Source organism: Solanum stenotomum, chromosome 12, assembly GCF_019186545.1.
Source record: "Solanum stenotomum isolate F172 chromosome 12, ASM1918654v1, whole genome shotgun sequence".
Lineage (NCBI taxonomy): Eukaryota > Viridiplantae > Streptophyta > Magnoliopsida > Solanales > Solanaceae > Solanum > Solanum stenotomum.
The window spans coordinates 3,157,534-3,178,272 of NC_064293.1; the positions used below are offsets into that span (position 1 = coordinate 3,157,534).

At 35.0% G+C, this 20,739-nt stretch overlaps 2 protein-coding genes and 1 long non-coding RNA gene across 3 annotated transcripts; 2 read left to right on the top strand and 1 right to left on the bottom strand.

The window, feature by feature from the left end:
* Nucleotides 1-2,291: 2,291 nt before the first annotated feature.
* On the bottom strand, nt 2,292-3,308 carry LOC125848784 (uncharacterized). The gene is made up of 3 exons (XR_007444557.1): nt 3,240-3,308; nt 2,792-2,848; nt 2,292-2,571 (listed from the first exon to the last, which is right to left on the bottom strand). It is a non-coding gene; the product is annotated as an uncharacterized LOC125848784 (long non-coding RNA).
* An 11,338-nt stretch (nt 3,309-14,646) lies between these two features.
* LOC125846991 (uncharacterized) lies at nt 14,647-15,159 on the top strand. Its single transcript, XM_049526710.1, has one exon. It carries the CDS (start codon nt 14,647-14,649, stop codon nt 15,157-15,159), a length of 513 nt encoding a protein of 170 aa, XP_049382667.1.
* Nucleotides 15,160-17,323: 2,164 nt separating this feature from the next.
* LOC125846992 (uncharacterized) lies at nt 17,324-18,438 on the top strand. The gene is made up of 4 exons (XM_049526711.1): nt 17,324-17,599; nt 17,680-17,988; nt 18,038-18,136; nt 18,229-18,438. Exons 1-4 carry the CDS (start codon nt 17,324-17,326, stop codon nt 18,436-18,438), a joined length of 894 nt encoding a protein of 297 aa, XP_049382668.1.
* The last annotated feature ends 2,301 nt before the right edge of the window (nt 18,439-20,739 follow it).

Genomic DNA, 20,739 nt, shown 5'->3' on the forward strand with positions numbered 1-20,739 from the left:
TAAGAGTCTAAAAATGCTACAGAGAAGGAAGTAGAGATAACACAAAGTTTTGTTCCTATGCCTAGACCTCCACCTCCATTCTCACAGAGATTGGTGAAGAAGACCGAAGAAGGAAAATACCACAGGTTCATAACTATGTTGAAACAACTTTCTGTCAATGTGCTGTTGATAGAAGTTTTGGAGCAAATGCCTTGGCATGCAAAGTTTATGAAGGATTTGGTGACCAAAAAGAGGGTCGTTAGCTTTGAGGATGATACAAGGTTACAACACTATAGTGCTATTGCTATGCGGTCATTAGTGCAAAAGAAAGGGGATCCTGGAGATTTCACTATTCCTTGTACCATTGGGTTGTTGCATTTTGTGAAGGCGTTGTGTGATTTAAACAAAATGAATAAATATTTGAACATATTCAACCGGCTGTGACAAAAAAAATGTAATTAAAATTAACTGATAAAAAATCAAAAAATTTAACAAATAAGGATAGTTAGCGATAAACTTATTTAAAATTGTAATTAAAGGATTTTGAACTATTAAATAAATAAAACCTAACAGTTACAAATTTTGAAAATGTTAATCCAAAATTGGGAGTCAACAGGGCCCACGAAGAGATTTCAAATAAATAAAGGAGAGAAAACTTAAGGGACGATGCCCTACCCTAATCACACCGCTCCAGTCCCAAACTGAGCCCACCTATAACCAACCCACCGCTTTGATGATCTACCAATATGGAGAAAATCATAACTACAAGACGATGCAACACAACCTAAAGCATCTAAATTCCAGCCTAGTCTAAGGCAACCACAAACAACTACTAACAAACTTTATATTTCCACTACAAGAAAAATGGTCAATAACGAAGGGAAAACTGGTCCCTAAAACTGAGATTCTGGTCCTTAAAGGTCATTAGCGATTGGAAATTCTGGTCGCCACCCCGTCCCTATAGCCTCCGTCGCTACAAGTCATTTAGGACGATATGGAATAACTGGTCCTTACTTTAATTTTGCGACCAACCTTGAACTGGTCCTCAAAATGCTTTTAGGGACCATAATTTTTGGTCCCTGATTTAAGAGATTTTACGACTATTAAGAATCTGGTCCTAAAAATATTTTCAGGGACTAGATTCACTGGTCCTTACATATAAGACCAATTGGTGCTTAAAGGTTTCAAGGACTAGTTTACTGGTCCTTAATGTCTATTTATATATATATATGCTTATTAATTTTCTATATTTGAAATTACAATACAATTAATTAGGCAATAATCAAATACCTATATAGAAAACCAATAATCTGCTTTCGTGTATATATATATAAACCATAATACATCAGTTACATCATTGTTTGCACATCAATTTCATGAAAATAAAGAAGAAAAAAATTAACATCCTCTATCAAATAATATTAATGTAAATGATGTCCTATGGTTTATCCGCTTAGGCTCTTTGAATTCCAGAACCAGCAGTTAGCAGTTACCATGTTTTAAGAGTCAGGTCCAACAACCATTTCAAGCAAATTCAAATCTAATTTGTGTCAAGCCCATGGAGTAATGCTGATCTTCACACAGAAAACCTCTCTACTGCAAATTCCTGCAGTGCATAAGGAACAAAGAGGTCCCAAACTCAGTTCACACATACAGAACTATGCTATGCATATGTAAAACAAACCTCAAATAGAAACATATGTATATCCCAACGCACCACATTGCACATAAGTGAAATAAATCAAACTAAGAGGCAAGATCAAACACAGAAACGGAATTCCAGATCAAACCATCAGCACTTCTATCAGTAAACCTAGAAGACGTACAGGGAAAAAGACATTGAGCAAACCTGAGCAAAAACAATGTGGAATGAAGCAGCTAACTCTTGAAACAGGGGAACTGCTCACCTTAGCAAAAAACATTTGTAGTCATAAAAAACAATATATAGAAAGTAGCGTCATATATGACTGATCTACTGGTAACTTAATCANCCGAAATCCCAGAGACACACCTAACCTTTACTAAGGTCCTATTACCCCCCCGAACTTATTTTATATGTAATATTCTACCCCTTTTTGGCCTACGTGGCACTGTCTTGTGGGCCCAGCGCATGTTGACATTTTTTTCCAGGATAGTGCCACGTAGGCCAAAAAGGGGTAGAATATTATGGATAAATTAAGTTCGGGGGGTAATAGGACCTTAGTAAAGGTTAGGTGTGTCTCTGGAATTTCGGGCATAGGTTGGGAGGGTATTTATGCATTTTCCCATAATCAAATACTTATACAAAAAACCAATAATCTGCTTTCGTGTATACATATAAACCATAATACATCAGTCACGACATTGTTTGCACATCAACTTCATGAAAATAAAGAAGAAAAAATTCACATCCTCTATCAAATAATATTAATGTAAATGACGTCCTATTGGTTTATCTGCTTAGGCTCTTTGAATTCCAGAACCAACAGTTAGCAGTTCTCGTGTTTTAAGAGTCAGGTCCAGCAACCATTTCAAGCAAATTCAAATCTAATTTGTGTCAAGCCCATGGAGGAGAGCTGATCTTCACACAGAAAACCTCACTACCACAAATTCCTGCAGTGCATAAGGAACAAAAAATTCCCAAACTCAGTTCACGCATACAGAACTATGTCATGCATAGGTAAAACAAACCTCAAATAGAAATATATGTATATCCCAACGCGCCAAATTGCACACAAGTGAAATAAATCAAAATAAGAGGCAAGATCAAACACAAAAACGAAATTCCAGATCAAACCATAAGCACTTCTATCAGTAAACCTAGAAGACGTACCGGGAAAGAGACATCGAGCAAACCTGAGTGAAGCAGCTAACTCTTGAAACTGGGGAGCTGCTCACCTTAGAAAAATACATTTGTATTCATAAAAAACAATATATAGAAAGTAGCGTTATATATGACTAATCTACTGGTAACCAGCTCAGTCATTAATTATGAAAGCAAAACTAATTGATAGATTTCATTAAGAGAGGACAGAAAGTACATCTCTATCAGTTTATAATCGATTAATGCATGCAGTGCAAATCCAATTCTAAAATTCTAAAATTGCATGTGAGGAGGTATGTTGAAGATATGATTAAACAAATACAAGTGGTGTCATCTCTAACAACTTAAACTTAAAACAAAAACCATTTCAGAGCTAATGGCAACTTCCAGCTCGTATTTCTTAGCTGATTCTTGAAAGAAACAACACAACCAGATGAATGATAAACATGTTACTGACCCATTTCTAGGACCTGGAATAGATCCAATACAAGTTACTGACCAAAGTTATGGGAATCTTCATATACTTTAAATCTGTAAAATCACAATTCGTTTTAAAGTTAAACCACAAACATTTTTCTATGATATTGCATAAATGAAATAAAGGACTACTAGCTTAAGAAAAATAAAAAGTTTAAGAGCAGATGAATGATAAACATGTACTCATGAACTCATACAAGTTGTTTTTAAAAAAAATAGAACCTTCTTTTAAGTTTCTTGACAATAATCTGCAAAATATAAGGTTTTTCTTCCGGTAGAAAAATAAATTTAGACTACTTGAGCCACATTTAGAGATAAATACAAGAGCTCTGCATTACTTTAAAATTTTTAGATAACTATGCTTAGAGATTGAGAAGTTCAACTCTTTTCCAACAAATATGAGGTAAATTTTAAGATAATTATCCGTTGAGTTTATTTTTTGACTAATCTAGTGTCTGTAGGAACTGTAAATTACCAAAACAAGATGGGATTTGCCTGTAAAAAGATTATTAAAAAAGTACCTCTTGATCAGTTGCAAGATGACCAAGTGTAGCAAGCAGTTTTTCACTAAGCTAGCTTGATGTTCTCAAATATTAGCCTTTGGGAGATTTCCAATAGAAGGTGGCATACTTCAACTCAGCTGGTTTTGCGAAAAATTGCAGAACACCAGTGAGCTAAACCCAAATATTTATGATGGAATTTTCCTCTCAGTTGTATTTGGTTCAGATACAGTAGAACAACCTGGGAAAGGTTTCCAATAGATATTGGAATTTTCAAATATAAGAATCGGTTCATATGCCGTATAAAAATTAAAATGCTTTTAGATAACGCACTAAAAGTATACCTTATTCCGGGGGTATGAGTACACTGTTTTCGCATTCAAACACTCCTACTTTGTGTTGTGTTTGCTTTCAAACAATAAGAATGCTTGCTAACCGAGTCACAGTTGACGAACTTTTCTAGGCGTCTTTGTGTTCTCTTTCCTACGAATCAGGTGCAACAATAAAACGCTTCTTCAATTACATAGCTCCAAAATATTTTTCCACTAAAAACATAGCTATTTGAATCTTAACATGTCCTCTAGATTTGCCAAGTTCAATTCCATATCCACAAATTTGAAGAAACTGAAAAACCTTCTGTGCATCACAAATGAAGAGGAACTCCAACATAACTACGGTAGATTTTGTTTCCTTCATTAAACCATGCATCTCACCATTAATAGAAATGCATTGTGCATCTAATAGAGAAAAAAAGATTTACAGTCCCCTCCTTATACTAGTTCTTATATAAATTACCATCCCTTTGAAATATATCACAAAGCGTTGTCCATATTATACTCTTCTCCTATTCATCAGTCCCAATTTTTCCAAATTTGTGTTGTCCATTACTTCCTATCATACAGTTCCTCTTCCATAATGGAAGACACAACACAATTAAGAACAACACTAGTGTACTCTTTGAATATATTTCAATCCTATGAAGAGTTATTTTCTTAAAAGTTTACATTGGCTAAGCATAATCACTGCTACAATATATTCAATAACAACCTTGATGTACTTTCTTTTTTTTACATGTTTTAATCATTTAAGAGTTCTTTTCGTCAGTTCACATTTGTTAAGCTCATATAAGATTAGCCAAACTAGCTCATATATATCAAGGGCCATAGGCCTAAATCAACCATGCCAAAATATTTTTTTGTAGAGCAATTCTATAACCTCAACGATTTTTAAGTAATATGAACATGCAAATATGCAAACACTATGCAGATGACTATTGCCAAATCCCTAAGTTAGTTGAAGATTATTCATTTTAGCCACTATTTTTGTACTATTTCACAATTTAGAATTATCAGTTAGAAATTAACCTAAATCAACAAATTCTTAACACCATCTTTCAGAAATATTGAAAATTCCTCTATAAATGCAACAACCTTCAAAGATATGACTTTGACTCCTCTCTGTAACAAAAGTTTCATGGCAGACAATGTTGGCCATAAATATTTTGTCTTCCTAATACTTCTACACATATACTTAACCACTCAGATGGTTTTCCCCAATCAACTACTATCTAGACCCATAATCATAACCACAAAATTAACATAGATAACAATAAAAGGGAAATAAAATAATTTATACTACAAAGCTTCTGGAAAAACACTAATGCATACCCTTGAAGTCACTTTTGGATAATTATGAAAGAAATTCATGAATCACAACTGAATATGACAACTCATTTCTTAGAAGCATTTAATCGAAAACCCTAATGTAAGTAAGTGCTTACCACAGTGAACTAAAGAATTTCATAGAGGTGAAATAGAAAAAACATGAAGGTTTCTTCCAATTTGCGAAATCGCAAATGCAATGTTGTGCATCTCCATTCAGCGACAACCTCTACAAATATAAAAGCTTCGACACTTCTTTGGAATAGATCGGACTACAAATTTTGCCCATTAATCGAGATTTCAAGTGGTGAATCATGGGTACAGAGAAGGCTAAGATTGTATATTAGGTTTGAGAGAAGATGATATGTGTCGCTGAAGAAAAGTTTTGAGGGGTGAAGAATTTCTTGTGATGTAGTGTTAGATTAAGAAGGGTTTTCAATTTATTTTTATTTACGGAATTGGGCCTTATTTACACCTCTGATTTAGTATTAGGACCAGATATCTATTATTTTAGAGACGAGTATTTTTACCTTTCGTTAATCAATCAGGAATTAAGCACCAGCAAAAAACCTTGTCCTTATATTATACTTTCAAGGACCAATTTTTTAACCCGTCCCTATATTTTGGTCCTTAAAAGGGTATTTTCTTGTAGTGTTCATTGAAAGGCGCCTTTGGAGGTACAATGCATGAAGCATAGGTGTAATTCACTAGATTTAGTCAACCAACCAATTCAAAAAATAACTCGATCCTTGAAATCAATCATCATAACTCATTCGGAACCTCACAAAATAAACCAAATATGTAGATTGACCATAAAATACGTTGCAAACATGTAGGGATCATCTATCCGAGGTGTTTTTATTTTTAAAAAAGCTCTTATCAGGTTATTCTTAAAATGCTCATATATGTAAAGGTAAATTCTTTAGTGTGGGAACGATTCTGGATATCAATTAAGGTCAATAGAAACTCCTAACACAAAGTTGAGTTGAAAGTTTCCTTACCGATTAAGTTTGGATGTAAGATTTTACTTTGGTCAACTTCAAATGATCATATCTCTTAGAATAAGAAGAGTTACATGGACCATAACCTATCAAATTAAAGGACATTGAATTATCTTTCCAACGCCACCAAGTTTATGTCATTCCTTGTTCGAAGTAGAGAGTTATGATCATCTTATAATGTAGTGTAGATCCATTTTAGCCGCGAGAAAAATTCTAAATAAGGTAATTTTCTTCTGCTTATACCACTAGGATAACCTTAAAAACTGATTTATTAACTCCTATAAAGCCCTAAACAATCCTATTTCCATCTTTTTAATTCCTTCTTCTCCTCTCTCAAATACTGATACAAAATTCTAAGGAATATCAAAGCATAAGACTTCCAAGCAAGATTCTTCCAAATATGTTTCAAGATTCGTATTCAAGCGATGTTCTTCCAAATCTTTTTTAAGATTCTTCTTCAAAGTATGTCCTTCTCCAAGTGTTTCAATATATCCAACTCAAAGTCTTTCTTATAATCATGATCATTAATAGAATTCTTAACCTTGACCATAGGATTTTCAAGAAACTAATTCAAGAATCTCAAGAACGGATTTCTTGATCGTTCTTCTTCATTATTCTTCAAGAATATTTAAGATTCTTCAAGAACCTTGTTCTTTCAGGCATGTAAGACTATCATAGTGTTGGACTAGTTCGTCCTCAGGCCCTACATCTACTTTCAAATCAATAAAAGAATAATCTAGGATTCTACCCATAGATTTGAGTATTCTTGAGATGAGTTAATTTTGAGTTCTCGAGTTCCTATTTATTTTTGAAATTCTACTCCTAATTATTGAATTGCTACATGTTATGCATTAACATTCTTGAGTTGAGTCATTCATGTTCATAATTCCGCATGGACCCTATGAGTTAAGTTATAAATTTGAGAAGCTTTTTGAAGCCAACGTTTAGAGTTTTTAAATAGAGTTTTTTTGGGGAAGTAAAGATGAATTTTGAGAAAGAGTTTCTAAAACATGATTAGTATGACAATTGAGTATCTCATTAATGTTTAGGCAATATGGTATCTAGATATACCATCAATGTTTAGCAGTATGACTTCCCGAGTCATTAATGATTATATTATAATATGATTTTTTGAAATATTTTTGAGAAAGAGTTTTCAACTATGAGTATAAGGGGACTATGTATTCCCAGAGGCTTCAATATTTACATTGATAAAAGAGAAACTAAGATTTCTAAATGAGTTATGAGTTCAAAAGTTATTTCAAGAGCAGTTACCTCTTTTAAGAGGGTAGTTTGAGCAATTATCTTAACCCAAAGGAAGAGTCGTGTCTTTAAAAATAAATATGAGCATGAGTATATATTATTGGTAGTAGTATTGAGCACCTAAATGGGGGAGAGTTCAGACAACTCACAGCCCCCATAAACTATGTATGCCAACATGGGTAAAAGGGTCATACTTTTTAGATGATTCCTTATTACTTTTAAGCATAGCTTAGTAGATCAACATAGCTGAGGAGTCCTATATCCCGACAAGGTATAGGACAGTTCTGGCAGCATGGTGAGATGCTGTATCAGCACGTAGCTCATAGTGATGGTTGTCGGTTAGAGAATCTCCTAATAGTTAAAAGTGTATTTTGTTATATCACTTATTATATTACGTTCAGAGATCAGAAAGTATTTTGTAAAGCTTTAAATGATTTTACTCCTTTATTTCTTTAAATTCAGCCTTGAGCACATTGTTATCTATTGCAGTCCTTTCTTTCAGTTATTTGTTATTCAACTATATTACATACTCGTACATTCAATGTACTGATGCCATTCGACCTTCATCTTTTAATGATACAGATACAAGTTATTAGGATCCTTAGCAAGAGTCTTTTGAGATCACTTCATCCGCTCGTTTGCTTATGAGTGAGACCTTCTTGCTTTCAGAGTACTCCAATTTTATGAGTTGTTAGTAGTAGTTCTTTTGAGGAGCCGTGGGTCTAATTGTCCCAACACTCATCTTTATACAATATAGTCTTCATAGATAGAAAATTTTAGAGAGTCGTTCAATTCCATATATTTTATTTAAACTTATGTTTCATACTTAGTATATTCAGTGAAGTTTTGAGATTCAGTCAACTGTTTTTAAACATTTCTTTCAATTTGATGCTTATGAATGCTTGAGTTAGTCTTCCACTTGTAGTCAACTAGGATGAGTGTTTTCTTGAGGGCCAACAATGGTTCTCGAGTGCCGGCCATGTCCAGGGTATATGCTTGGGTCATGAGAAACTTGGTATTAGAGCATAGAGTTCAAGTGTCCTAGGGTATGTATGAATCCGTGTCAAGTAGGACCTTTTTTATGGTTGTGAGCGCCCTACTTCTATAAATGGAGGACTACATACATTTAAGAAAAGTTTCCCTTCTTTCATACTCTAAAATTGTGTAGTAGAGCTATGTCATAAGGAACTTATTCAAAACTCGTGCGTTTCTCATATCCATTCGACTTCCCCTCATACTCAAGGTAGTTTAAAAGCAAAGCCAGATCCTTATCGATGAGTAACTCTTATAAAAAGTCTTAAGAAAGTCATGAGACTTCAAATGGGCTTGAGAAAAGCCTATGAGTGAGTTTAACTGTTGAGATTCAAAAAAATGCACACATATTCATATGAATCGTGTATTTGAGCTAAAAGCGAGATGTACTCTCTTTCTTAGACCTTGTTTTAGTTGAGATCCCTATGAGGAGGTGTTGTGGAGCTTGAGTAGTGTTTTCACCCAAAAAGATAGTATGAGTTATGAGATTATAAGAAGTAGTAGTAAAAGTTCCTAAAGTTAGAAGAATGCATGTAGAGGTTCAGTAATATAAGAAAGGGAGATAGTGATGAGGCAAGCTATGCTATTATAGTCATGGACCCAATAAGTTATTAATGATGATGTGTCATTGTCACACCCCGAGCCTACACCCTGGACGTGGCCGGCACTCGAAGACCATTGCTGGCCCCCAAGCGAACCCTTCGCCTGACTTACTTAACTCATCGAAAACCTTAACTCAACAGAATAACTCCATGCAATGAAAGGTCATAAAACAACCTAACTGAAAAAATCTGGCTAAAAAGGTAACTCGAGTCTCAAAATAGAATATTTATATATATACGCAGATAAGAGACTCAAAACTAACTGACTGACTGTCTATGAAGCCTCTATAATACTGAGATGGATGTTGGGACAGACCTCACAATATCCTAATAAAGCAAAACTAGGAAGAAGAAAATAACAGAGTCCTCCGGAATACAAGGAGGCTCACCACTGACTATGGAGTGCTCAACTGGATCAACCGCGTGCTGGATGATGATCCTGGGTACCTGCGTCTGCATCATAATAAGATGCAGACCAACTAGCATTAGTACATGGAATGTGCGAGTATGCGAGCTGGACAACTAAACGACAACTTAAGCTTGAAAGGGATACAAAAGAGAACTTACCTTGGCTCTGTTCAACTCATGAATAACTGAACTCAATATAAAGCATTAAGACACATGCAATATATATAAAGCTTGTAAAACTATTTAAAACATGACGTCAAAGTCATATTTATAATATCATAAAAATACCATTCTCCTCTCAAAGTCTACTTGTGCAATGCATGAATGAAGTCCCATACCCCATCCATACTAAGCAGAACCCCTCGAGGAACCATGCAATTTCTACTGTAGGAGTTTCTCTAACCGATAACCACCACTATGAGCCCTAGTGATGATACAACGTTTTACCTCACGTTGCCCAAGGACCATCCTATACCTTGCCATGATATAGGACCTTACTTTAACTTTAACTTAGTGGATCCACTAGCTTAACTTTACGTGATCATCTAAAAAGTATGACCCGTCAAATCCCATGTTTGGCTACCTGGTTCTTATGGAGAGTTGAGTTAATATGAACTCGTGTCCCCAATTCGGTGCTCAAGACTACTCCCAAAAATACTTTAGCTCATAAGTGTTTTAAACACATCTTTCTTTAGTTTGAAATAATTGCTCAAACTACCCTCTTAAAAGAGGTAATTGCTCTTGAAAACTCTTAATAAAAAGAACATATCAAAACCATATTTTAATATGATCATTGATGACTTGGGAAGTCATACTGCATAAACATTGATGGTATATCTAGAGACCATACTTTTTAAACATTGATGACATACTCTATTGTCATACTAATAATGTTTTAGAAACTCTTTCAAAAAACTCATCTTTTCTTAAAAGAGATGGTACTCAAACTGCTCAAAACTCTTTTGGAAATCTCAGTTTCCTCTTATCTTAAATGTGAAAACATTTATAAACTTCTTTAGGAATACTTAGTTCCCTAATAACTTTTGAGAAATGAACTTGACTCTTTACTCTTGACTTAACTTGAAACTCTATACTCTTTACTTAACTTGAAACTCTATACTCTTTACTTAACTTGAAACTTGAGCCTTAAAATGAACTTAAAATGTTCAATAAAGACTCTTGAAAAACTTTAAAGACTTGCTTTGACTTACTTCTTAACTTCTAAGCTTGACTCTAACTTCACTTGACTTTGATCCTAACTTCCCTCGAATTGGATTATGGATTCAAGGTGTATGATCACATATTTATGGATGAGTTCGGGATGTCTAGATGTACCTTAGAGTGTTGAAAACAACTATAAAACATAGGTACATTACCAAGGAACATGTATGAAAAAGTGGGGAATGAATGGGAAGACTTGGCGTCCTTGACGCTCTGAGAGGCGCGGGGCGCCAACCTTCAGACTTCAGAGGGGCCTGCTGGGCGCTCTGCAAGGCTTGCCACCCCAAGGGGGAAACTTCAGAACCCCTGTTGGGGCGCGCTGGCTGGCGCGACACCCCAACCTTTTTCCCTGAAAAATCCGACTTTTCTCCTTCCTTTTTCCAACTCTAAATCACCTTAATCTCAAAGATTCCAGCCCAAACACTTAGAATCATAAAGACCCTTAATATACAATAGATTCAACTCGAAAACATAACCAGAAACATGTCCCAAATCAACAAGAACTTCAACACAATCACAAGACTTCAACAACCACAACAATAAGGCTTTAACAAACACAACCAAATCTTTTCTCGGAAATTAAAATGAGTTTGGCGTGTGGGGGAATGAACCAACCCAACACTATGATCTCACATACCTTAATAGGGATCACCCCCGATGAAAACCACGACGATCTTGACGAATCCTTACTTCTTCTTCTCTTTCTCCTCTTCTTTCTCTCTTCTCTCAAGAACCCTAACTCCCACTTTTAAAAAGGAAAACTGATTAAAAATCAGTCTAGACCCTTAATATAACCAAAAGAAATGGTTAGGGAAAGGACCAAAATACCCTTACAAATTCGGATGAACTTCCCTATGCCAACAACCCAACTTCCAAAGGGCATAGCTCACTCATACTAACTCGGAATCGCGCAAACTCGGCGGCGTTGGAAAGATCACTCCAAGAGCTTTCCAAACATAATTGTAAATACACCTAAATCATCCTGAGCTAGGAGTTATGACTGTCCAAGTTGACCAAAAACTCATTTTTTTCCATACTTGGCTAAATTTCCAGATTTTAAATTCTTTCCCAAAAATAACTATTTCCAATTCTAAGCTTCTTAATAGCTATTTCAAATTGCCGGATGTTACAGTCATTGTGTTGGTAACGACCAAGTGTAGTTGTTGAATAGAAGAGTAGGAGTATTCATAAGGTGATAGATCTAAGTCATGCTTATGATTTCGACGAAGAGCCCATAATTTTCAAAGTGTTATAGAACTAATTAGGCAATGATGTATATTCAAATGAGTAACTAGTACTTAAGTTGTGAAGTGGAATGTGATGGTAATTTGTAAGTAGGAAGACTCAGAGGTAAAAATTGATTACTAGTCATGAAGTTTTAGTGGGCGAGTGTTTCTTAATTTTTATCTAATAGTTGTAAGTTAGTATAGTAAGCAAGCAAACATATTGATATCCGGGTTTAGTAATAAACATTAAGCTTGAATTTGAAATGAGTGTCGTGATCAAAAGAATGACAACATGAGGGTGATGATGTTAGTCTTGTGATCTGATCTGGTAGACTTGACATAAAGTAGATGAGAAATTGAGATGTTAGCTGCAATGAAAATGAGTGGTACAAGTGACATATCCTAACTTTTAGATAAGGGCAGTGAAGTGTGGCTAAGTCATGAGAGTAATAAGAAACATTAATATGTGTATCGAGATTATATGTAATCAAACGAGGTTTCAATTAATCTAATGCTTTTCCATGTGTGCCTAGATAGTATATTTGAGATGTCAATGTGGAATAGGTCGAGGTAAGCATTATTTTTCTCTTAAAGAGTTAGATGAAGCGACGTTATAAGCCAATGAGAAGATGTTAATAGAAGCATCTTAGAAAGAGGTCCTAGAAGGAGTCTTAGTACCTGCGTATGGAAAGTTTAGTAAGCTATGAGATAAGCCTTTCGAGTATTAAACGGAACCTAAGGGGGAGATGATAAGATGAGAAATCAAGTCAAGTGTTGAGAATGAGATAGTTATGTCTTCCGAAAGAGTTATAAAGGTACATCAATCCATTCATACTCTTGTGTATTCCTCAAGTGAAGTTATTACAACATCTTGTTGATATTCCTAATATCACAATTGTGTCTATGAGCTATGCTCATACACTTCAGAGAGTTTCACATCTATGCTCAGTTTCCAGAATGAGAGGCAAAGACTTTAGCCCATTTACCTCGAGTTTAATCCATAAAGTTGTGGCTATTAACCTCATGATATGAACCTATTCATATAAGCACTCATGACTTATAGTATGATTCAGTTCTGTCTATGCTGGTAGGAAAGTTCAAAAGTCAGAAAGATAGTAAGAGTGACTCCTTCCCCTTCCATTCTCAGTTAAACCGTCATTCGAGGACGGATGATCCCAAGGGGGAGATATTGTAACACCTCGAAATTATCTAAGCTAAGGCCCAAACTATTCTTTATTTGTATATAAGGTCTTATCGGTTTATTCCTAAATTACTCATATATGTAAAGGTAAATTCTTTAGTGTGGGAATGATTTTGGATATCAATTAAGTTCACTAGAAACACCTAGCACAAAGTTGAGTTGAAAGTTTCCTTACCAATTAAGTTTGGATGTAAGATTTTAGGGAAAAGGGTCAAATGCCCCTTCAAGCTTTAGCCATATTTCCAACTACACACTTAACCTTTTCGGGGGTCCTGTTACCCCCCTGAACCTTTTTATTTTTATATTATTTCACCCTCAGACGCTGATGTGTCCACATAAACCAGATTTATAAAAAATGTTTGTATACACGCGCTGTCCACGTATATATTAGTGGACCCCATGACTTTACACGACTCACAAATTGACACGTGTCATAAAACTTTACCTTTACCTTTGAACCAAATTGACCCTCATTCTTCTTCCTTAGATTTATTCTACGATCTTCTTCCTAAATCTCTAGTTCTTCTTCCTTTTCTCTACGATCTTCCATTATTGACGTTGCTCGGAAAACTTACTTACTATTTCTTTGGAGAAAAGGTTAGATCTTTACTAGCTAAATACTATTTTGATTTAGTGTTTGATTAGGGTTTTTATTTTTACTGCGTATTCAAATGATATTTTGACTGGTGTGTTGTAGTGTGGAGGTTTTTAGGGCCTTTTAATGTTTATTAGGGTTAGTTCTAATTGAACGTTATTCTTTACCAACTGAATGTTATGTTGATATTTGATTTTAGTTTTGATTGTAGTGTTTGATTAGGTTTTGTTGCACTGGCATTCAAATGCTATTTTGATATGTGTGTCGTAGTATGTAGTTTATTAGGGATTTTAATAGTTATTTACTTGTTTTCATGAATTTATACAATCTTGTAGTTTATTGGTAAAGTACAACCTCAAAAAGTAGAGTTTCTCATTCCTTACTAGTGTTACCTCTGTTCAGGTAGGAGATGAGTGGATTTACTTTGGTTACTTTAAGATGGTATTATGATGGAGTATTAGATTTGAGTAGTGGACAAATAGTTTACAGTGGTGGGCAAGTTACAGAGTTTTTGGATGTTGATGTGGATAGACTGTCCTATTTTGAATTAAGAGGCTACATTAAAGAATTAGGATACACAACAACTTGCACATTTAGTATTAAACCTCCTAACAGTGGTATTTTGGAAGATATTCATAATGATATGGATATTTTAGACTTGAATTGTTCTTTGGAAGATGGAGGATATTGTGGAGGTATATGTAAAGCACTTGATTGATGATGCAGTTGTGGACCCCACCCTTATTTTATTAGAAAATGTTCCTCATGGGGATATGGAGGAATCTGGTTCAACTTTTAATAAAGTAAATGAACAAAGTGGGGTAGGTGAAGACCCTTTTACTACCTTTGATACTAGATCTGCTTCTACCCCAACTCCTCCCACCACAACTTCTACTCCTAGATCTCCTTCCACTACCACAACTCATTCCACTACAACTGCTGCTCCTAGATCTCCTTCCACTAAAACTCCACCCACTACAACTGCTGCTCCTAGATCTCCTTCCACTATAACTCCTGTCACTGCTGCAAATCTTAGTATTGAAGATGCTGATGATCTAGTTTCTGGCCCTGTTGAATCTGATTTCTTAGAAGAAGAGGGTTCTGATTACTCAACTGAAGATAGTGTTGAGTCTGAATGTGGATTGGTGGGAGATGATGATGAGGACTATGGTAGTGATGTACATGAATAGGTTAGGGAGTTGAGGGCTGAAAAAAGATCTTTTCAAAGAAGAAAAAGAAAAGAGAGAGTACCGACTGATACTAAAGAGGTACCAGTAGGTGAAGCTGGAGCAGATTTAGGTTTAGATGAAACTCAAACAAGTAAAATAAATAAGTGTTGAAGGAAGATTAGGAGGTGATGAGCCTTATTTTGCAAGTTCTGATGATGGAAGTTTTGAAATAGATGAAGATGAATTTAGTGATGAATGTGTTGAATCTGAAAGAGTAAATTTACCAAGAACTGTAAAAAGAAGGAGGAGGTCAAATAATCAGAAAAATATACATGATCCTACTGCTAAGAAAGTTGTATGGCAGTTGGGTATGGTCTTTGCAGATGTGAATGAATTTAGAAGAGCAGTTAGTAAATATGCTATCCAGAAAAGAGTTCAAATAGAGAAGTGTGTGAATGAGCCAAAAAGAGTTAGATGTAGGTGCAAGGAAGGTTGCCCATGGATTTTGTTTGCATGTCTTGATAAAACAACAAATGATTTCATGATAAAGACTTACAATCCAAATCATAGTTGTAACAGTACAACTAGAAATTATTTGTGTAATGCAAAGTTCATATCTACACACTTTAGAAAAAGGATTAATGAGCAGCCAAATAAATATAAGAGTTTTCAAGTTGCAATAGTTGATAGGGAAAATCTTTAAAATTCATGTTGGCAAGACTACTATTAGGAGGGCAAGAGCTAAAGTGTTGAAAGATATAATGGGTGATCATATTGTGGAATTTGGCAAAATTCTTGACTATAAAGATGAATTTTTGAGGACCAATCCAGGGAGCACTTGTGTTGTTAAACTTGGTGAACTTGATGCTCTTGGTAGGCCAATATTTCAGAGCTTTTACATATGCTTTGATCCATTGAAGAAGGCATTCCAAAATTGTAGAAAGTGCATAGGTTTAGATGGTTGTTTTCTTAAAGGAGTTTGTAGAGGACAATTGTTAGTTGCTATGGCCAAATATGGTAATAACCAGATGCTGCCACTTGCTTGGGCAGTAGTTGAGTATGAAAAGAAAGAGACATGGACATGGTTTATCAAACTGTTGAAGGAAGATCTAGGACTAGGAGATGGTGAAGATCTCACCCTGATTACAGATATGCAAAAGGTATGTGTACTATTTTATTTTGTATTTATCTTTATCAATTTTCATATATTTGTTATTATAACATATATAGAACTATTACATGGATTAATAGGAGCAATTTTAAACATTTTACCTCTTTCTGAACATAGAATGTGTGCTAGACATATCTTAGCTAACTGGGCTAAGGACCGGAGAGGTCTCCAAAGAAGACAACAATTTTGGTCTATTGCAAAGAGTACCTTTGAATCTCAATTGAGGAAAAATGTTGCAAAGATAAAGTTGCTTGGTCCAGAAAAATGATGGATGATCTTATGTACTACAACATAGAGTACTGGTGTAAGGTTTACTTTAATACTCAAGTAAAATGTGATTCTGTAGACAACAATATGTCTGAGTGCTTTAATTCATGGATCTTGGCAGCTAGGCACAAGACAATTATTACTATGCTTGATGATATAAGAGTAAAGATGATGACAAGAATAACCAAGTTAAGAGAGTTCACAAATACTTGGATGTGTGATTTCTCTCCAATGTCTTTGAAGGTACTACAGGAGAATATTGATAGGTCAATGAATTGTAATATTGAATTTAATGGAGTTGATGGATTTTAAGTGAAAGAAGGGCCATTTCAACACAGTGTGGATCTTGGTAGGTGGACTTGTAGTTGTAGGGTATGACAGTTAAAAGGCATACTATGTGCACATGTTGTGGCTGCCATTTACTTTAAGAAACGTGAACCTCTTGACTACATTGGCAACTGCTATAGNAAGGTACTACAGGAGAATATTGATAGGTCAATGAATTGTAATATTGAATTTAATGGAGTTGATGGATTTGAAGTGAAAGAAGGGCCATTTCAACACAGAGTGGATCTTGGTAGGTGGACTTGTAGTTGTAGGGTATGGCAGTTAAAAGGCATACTATGTGCACATGTTGTGGCTGCCATTTACTTTAAGAAACGTGAACCTCTTGACTACATTGACAACTGCTATAGTAAGGCAACTTACTTGAGGACTTATGCCAATGTCCTTCAACCTGTCACAAACATGGAGATGTGGCCTGTATCTACTAACCCCACAGTTGCACCACCAGAAATAAAAAGCATGCTTGGCAGGATAGGTAAACTTAGAAAGAAGGAAGCTAGTGAGAGTAAAAAATCTAGAAAGCTACCTAGAACTGGACTTGCCATGACATGTAGTAACTGTAATGTTAGAGGCCACAACAAGAGAGGATGTCCACAAAGGGTTGAGTCACCAACAAGGGAAGAACCATCAAATACAGACAAGGGAAATGGCAAAACTTCAGGTTTAGGTAGGCCAAAGGTAACATCTTTAACTTTAATTTGGTATGTGATAGAGATCTCATATGTAATAACAACAATTATTTTTAAATATATTTATACAAAGAACAAACAAAAGGTGAGCATTCTACAAAGAGGTCAAGAGGAAGACCACCTGCAGCACCTAGTGTATCTCCAGGACCTGCAAAGAGGTCAAGAGGAAGACCACCTGCAGCACCTAGTGCATCTCCAGGACCTGCAAAGAGGTCAAGAGGAAGACCATTGGCAGCACCTACAAAAGGTGCAAGAGAAAGACCACCTATTGCACCTGCAACACCTAATGCATCTGCAGCACCTGCAAAGAGTGCAAGAGGAAGACCACCTGCAGCAGCTAGTGCACCTCCTACATGTCCATCACCTGCTAATTACCATGTTGGATCTTCTACACCTGCTGATTACCAGTTAACTAATAGTAACAAAGGAAGAGGAAGGGGTAGGGGAAGCACAACCTCATACAAAAGGCAAGCAGTCATTGGAATGGGTGTGTTTCAAGATGAAAAATGGATTCAAAGCTCTTAATGTAAGTGTTTTCTATTGATTCAATTAAACTATTTTTTTATGTTTAACTACAAACTCAACTCACTCACTAATTATTTCATAATTTGAATACAGCCTGGGATGTCAAGTTGTAAGATCTTCTCTATTGGTACAACAAAGGTGACAAAATCTGCTGATGTTACTCGTGATATTAGTTACAAACCAAGTACTGCACCCAAGTTGAAATGGAACGGAAAAGCAGCAATCTCAACAAGAAAACTTCAAGAAATGAGAGAGGAACAAAGAAAAAAATCAAGAGGAAGTAGTTCAAACAATCCAATCTAGGAAGTAATGATATTGTAGTATTGTTTTAAGTAGGCATGAAAATATTTCCCAGTTTGAATGATGATGTATTAGTATTGAACATCAAATTATGTTTTTGTTTTTGGTTTTTGGTTTTTGATTGTAGTTTGACCTTATGTGAGGCCTGTTTTACAATCGATTAGGTCAATTAAAGGCCTTCTATTTTACAAATGGTGTTATGTTTATTCAATTTCTCCCGTAATTGTTGTAATATAGACCCTACTATATCAACTACTTTATCCGAAAAGATTCATGATATTGATATACAAAATTTCTCATATTACATATGACAACCAAAAGAGAGTTTCAACTCCTTTCACTACTCACTACTCACATACGTTATGGCAATTCAATTAGTTCAATACTTGAATGAACCCTACTTTGAAATATGTTGTTGATGAACAAGGCAACAACACAAATCAAAATACACAAAATGACCTTCCAATCAAACGTACACCATTTCAACTTTCTTCGTTTGAACCTCTTCTCTACTGTCAAATTATCAATCAGAATTTATTGCTCATTGATTTGAATTTGTCTCCTCCAAAATTCATCTTCCAACTCTTTGATTTTTTTCACCAATTGTGGGAGGATAAGTTGGGATCTTGGATCGATTTCTTCTCTATCTCTCCATCGAAAAAAATTACAATTGTTCTCCTGAAAAAATAAAAAAAATATATTAATGTTATTAACATTCACATCAGTTAAACCCAACAAAATCAAACAACTGAAGAAAAGTCACATACACCATAGTAGGGGCAAGACCAAAATCGTCTTTCGGGATTCGACTTCGACCAAGAAGTCTGCATATGCAACAAACTTCCATGTTTGCATTGTACTATGGTTTTGAGCATTGGGTCTGATTCTTCCGTGCATAGCTTATTCAATTTTGTGTTTGACATTACTAACCCTAATAACACAAAGTGAAAAAAAATCAACCTGTCGAATTGGGGAAGATTTCGATTGTTCAATATGAAATTCAAGAAAATTGCAAACCCTAAATTCAATCTTAGTTGGAGAAGATACAACAACTAAATTCAAGCTTTGAAAATGGTGGATGAAGAACAAAGAAGAGAGCTTTTGTTCAAGAACAAAAGAGATGGAGATAAATGAATTGGGAAAATAATAAAAAATAAATGTATGGTTAAATAAAGAGTAAAGTTACCGTTGGAAGGATTATTTGGACTCCACATGGACATTTTATTACGTTGTTACGCGCCTCATGAAGGTGAGTTCACGTATGTGGACACATCAGCGTCTGAGGGTGAACTAATATAAAAATAAAAAGGTTCAGGGGGGCAAAGGTTAAGTGTGTAGTTGGAAATATGGCTAAAGCTTGAGGGGGAATTTGACCCTTCTCTCTAAGATTTTACTTTGGTCAACTTCAAATGATCATATCTCTCAGAATATGAAGAGTTACGTGGCTCATAGCCTATCAAATTAAAGGGCTTTGAATTATCTTTTCAACGCCACCAACTTTGCGTCATTCCTTGTTCGAAGTAAAAAGTTATGATCATTTTACTAAATAATGTAGTGCAGTTCCGTTTTAGCCGCGGGAAAATTCTAAATAAGGTAATTTTATTCTCCTTATACCACTAGGAAAACCTTAAAAACAGATTTAATAACTCCTATAAAGCCCTAAACAATCCTATTTCCATATTTTTAATTCCTTCTTCTCCTCTCTCAAACCTTAATACAAAATTCTAAGGAATATCAAAGCATAAGACTTCCAAGCAAGATTCTTTCAAATATTTTTCAAAATTCGTATTCAAGCAATGTTCTTCCAAATCTCTTTCAAAATTCTTCTTCAAAGTAAGTCCTCCAAATGTTTCAATATTTCCAACTCAAAGTCTTTCTTATAATCATGATCATTAATATAATTCTTAACCTTGACCATATGATTTTCAAGAAACTAACTCAAGAATCTCAAGAAAGGAATTCTTGATCGTTCTTCTTCAAATTAGGGTTCTTCTTCAAGATTCTTCAAGAACCTTGTTTTTTCAGGTTTGTAGGGCTATCATAGTGTTGGACTAGTTCGTCCTCAGGCCCTACATCTACTTTCAAATCAGTAAAAGAGTAATCTAAGACTCTACCCCTATATTTGAGTATTCTTGAGATGAGTTAATTTTGAGTTCTCGAGTTCCTATTTCTTTTTGAAATTTTACTCCTAATTATTGAATTGCTACATGTTATGAATTAACATTTTTGAGTTGAGTCGTTCATGCCCATAATTCCGCATGAACCCTATGAATTGAGTTATAAATTTTGAGAAGCTTTTTTAAG

Coding starts and splice junctions, on each gene's coding strand:
- LOC125846991 (XM_049526710.1), top strand. CDS start 14,647: ATGGAGGATATTGTGGAGGTATATGTAAAGCACTTGATTGATGATGCA.
- LOC125846992 (XM_049526711.1), top strand. CDS start 17,324: ATGGAGATGTGGCCTGTATCTACTAACCCCACAGTTGCACCACCAGAA. Junction 17,989..18,037: donor CATCACCTGCTAATTACCAT/GTTGGATCTTCT, acceptor ATAGTAACAAAG/GAAGAGGAAGGGGTAGGGGA. Junction 18,137..18,228: donor ATGGATTCAAAGCTCTTAAT/GTAAGTGTTTTC, acceptor ATTTGAATACAG/CCTGGGATGTCAAGTTGTAA.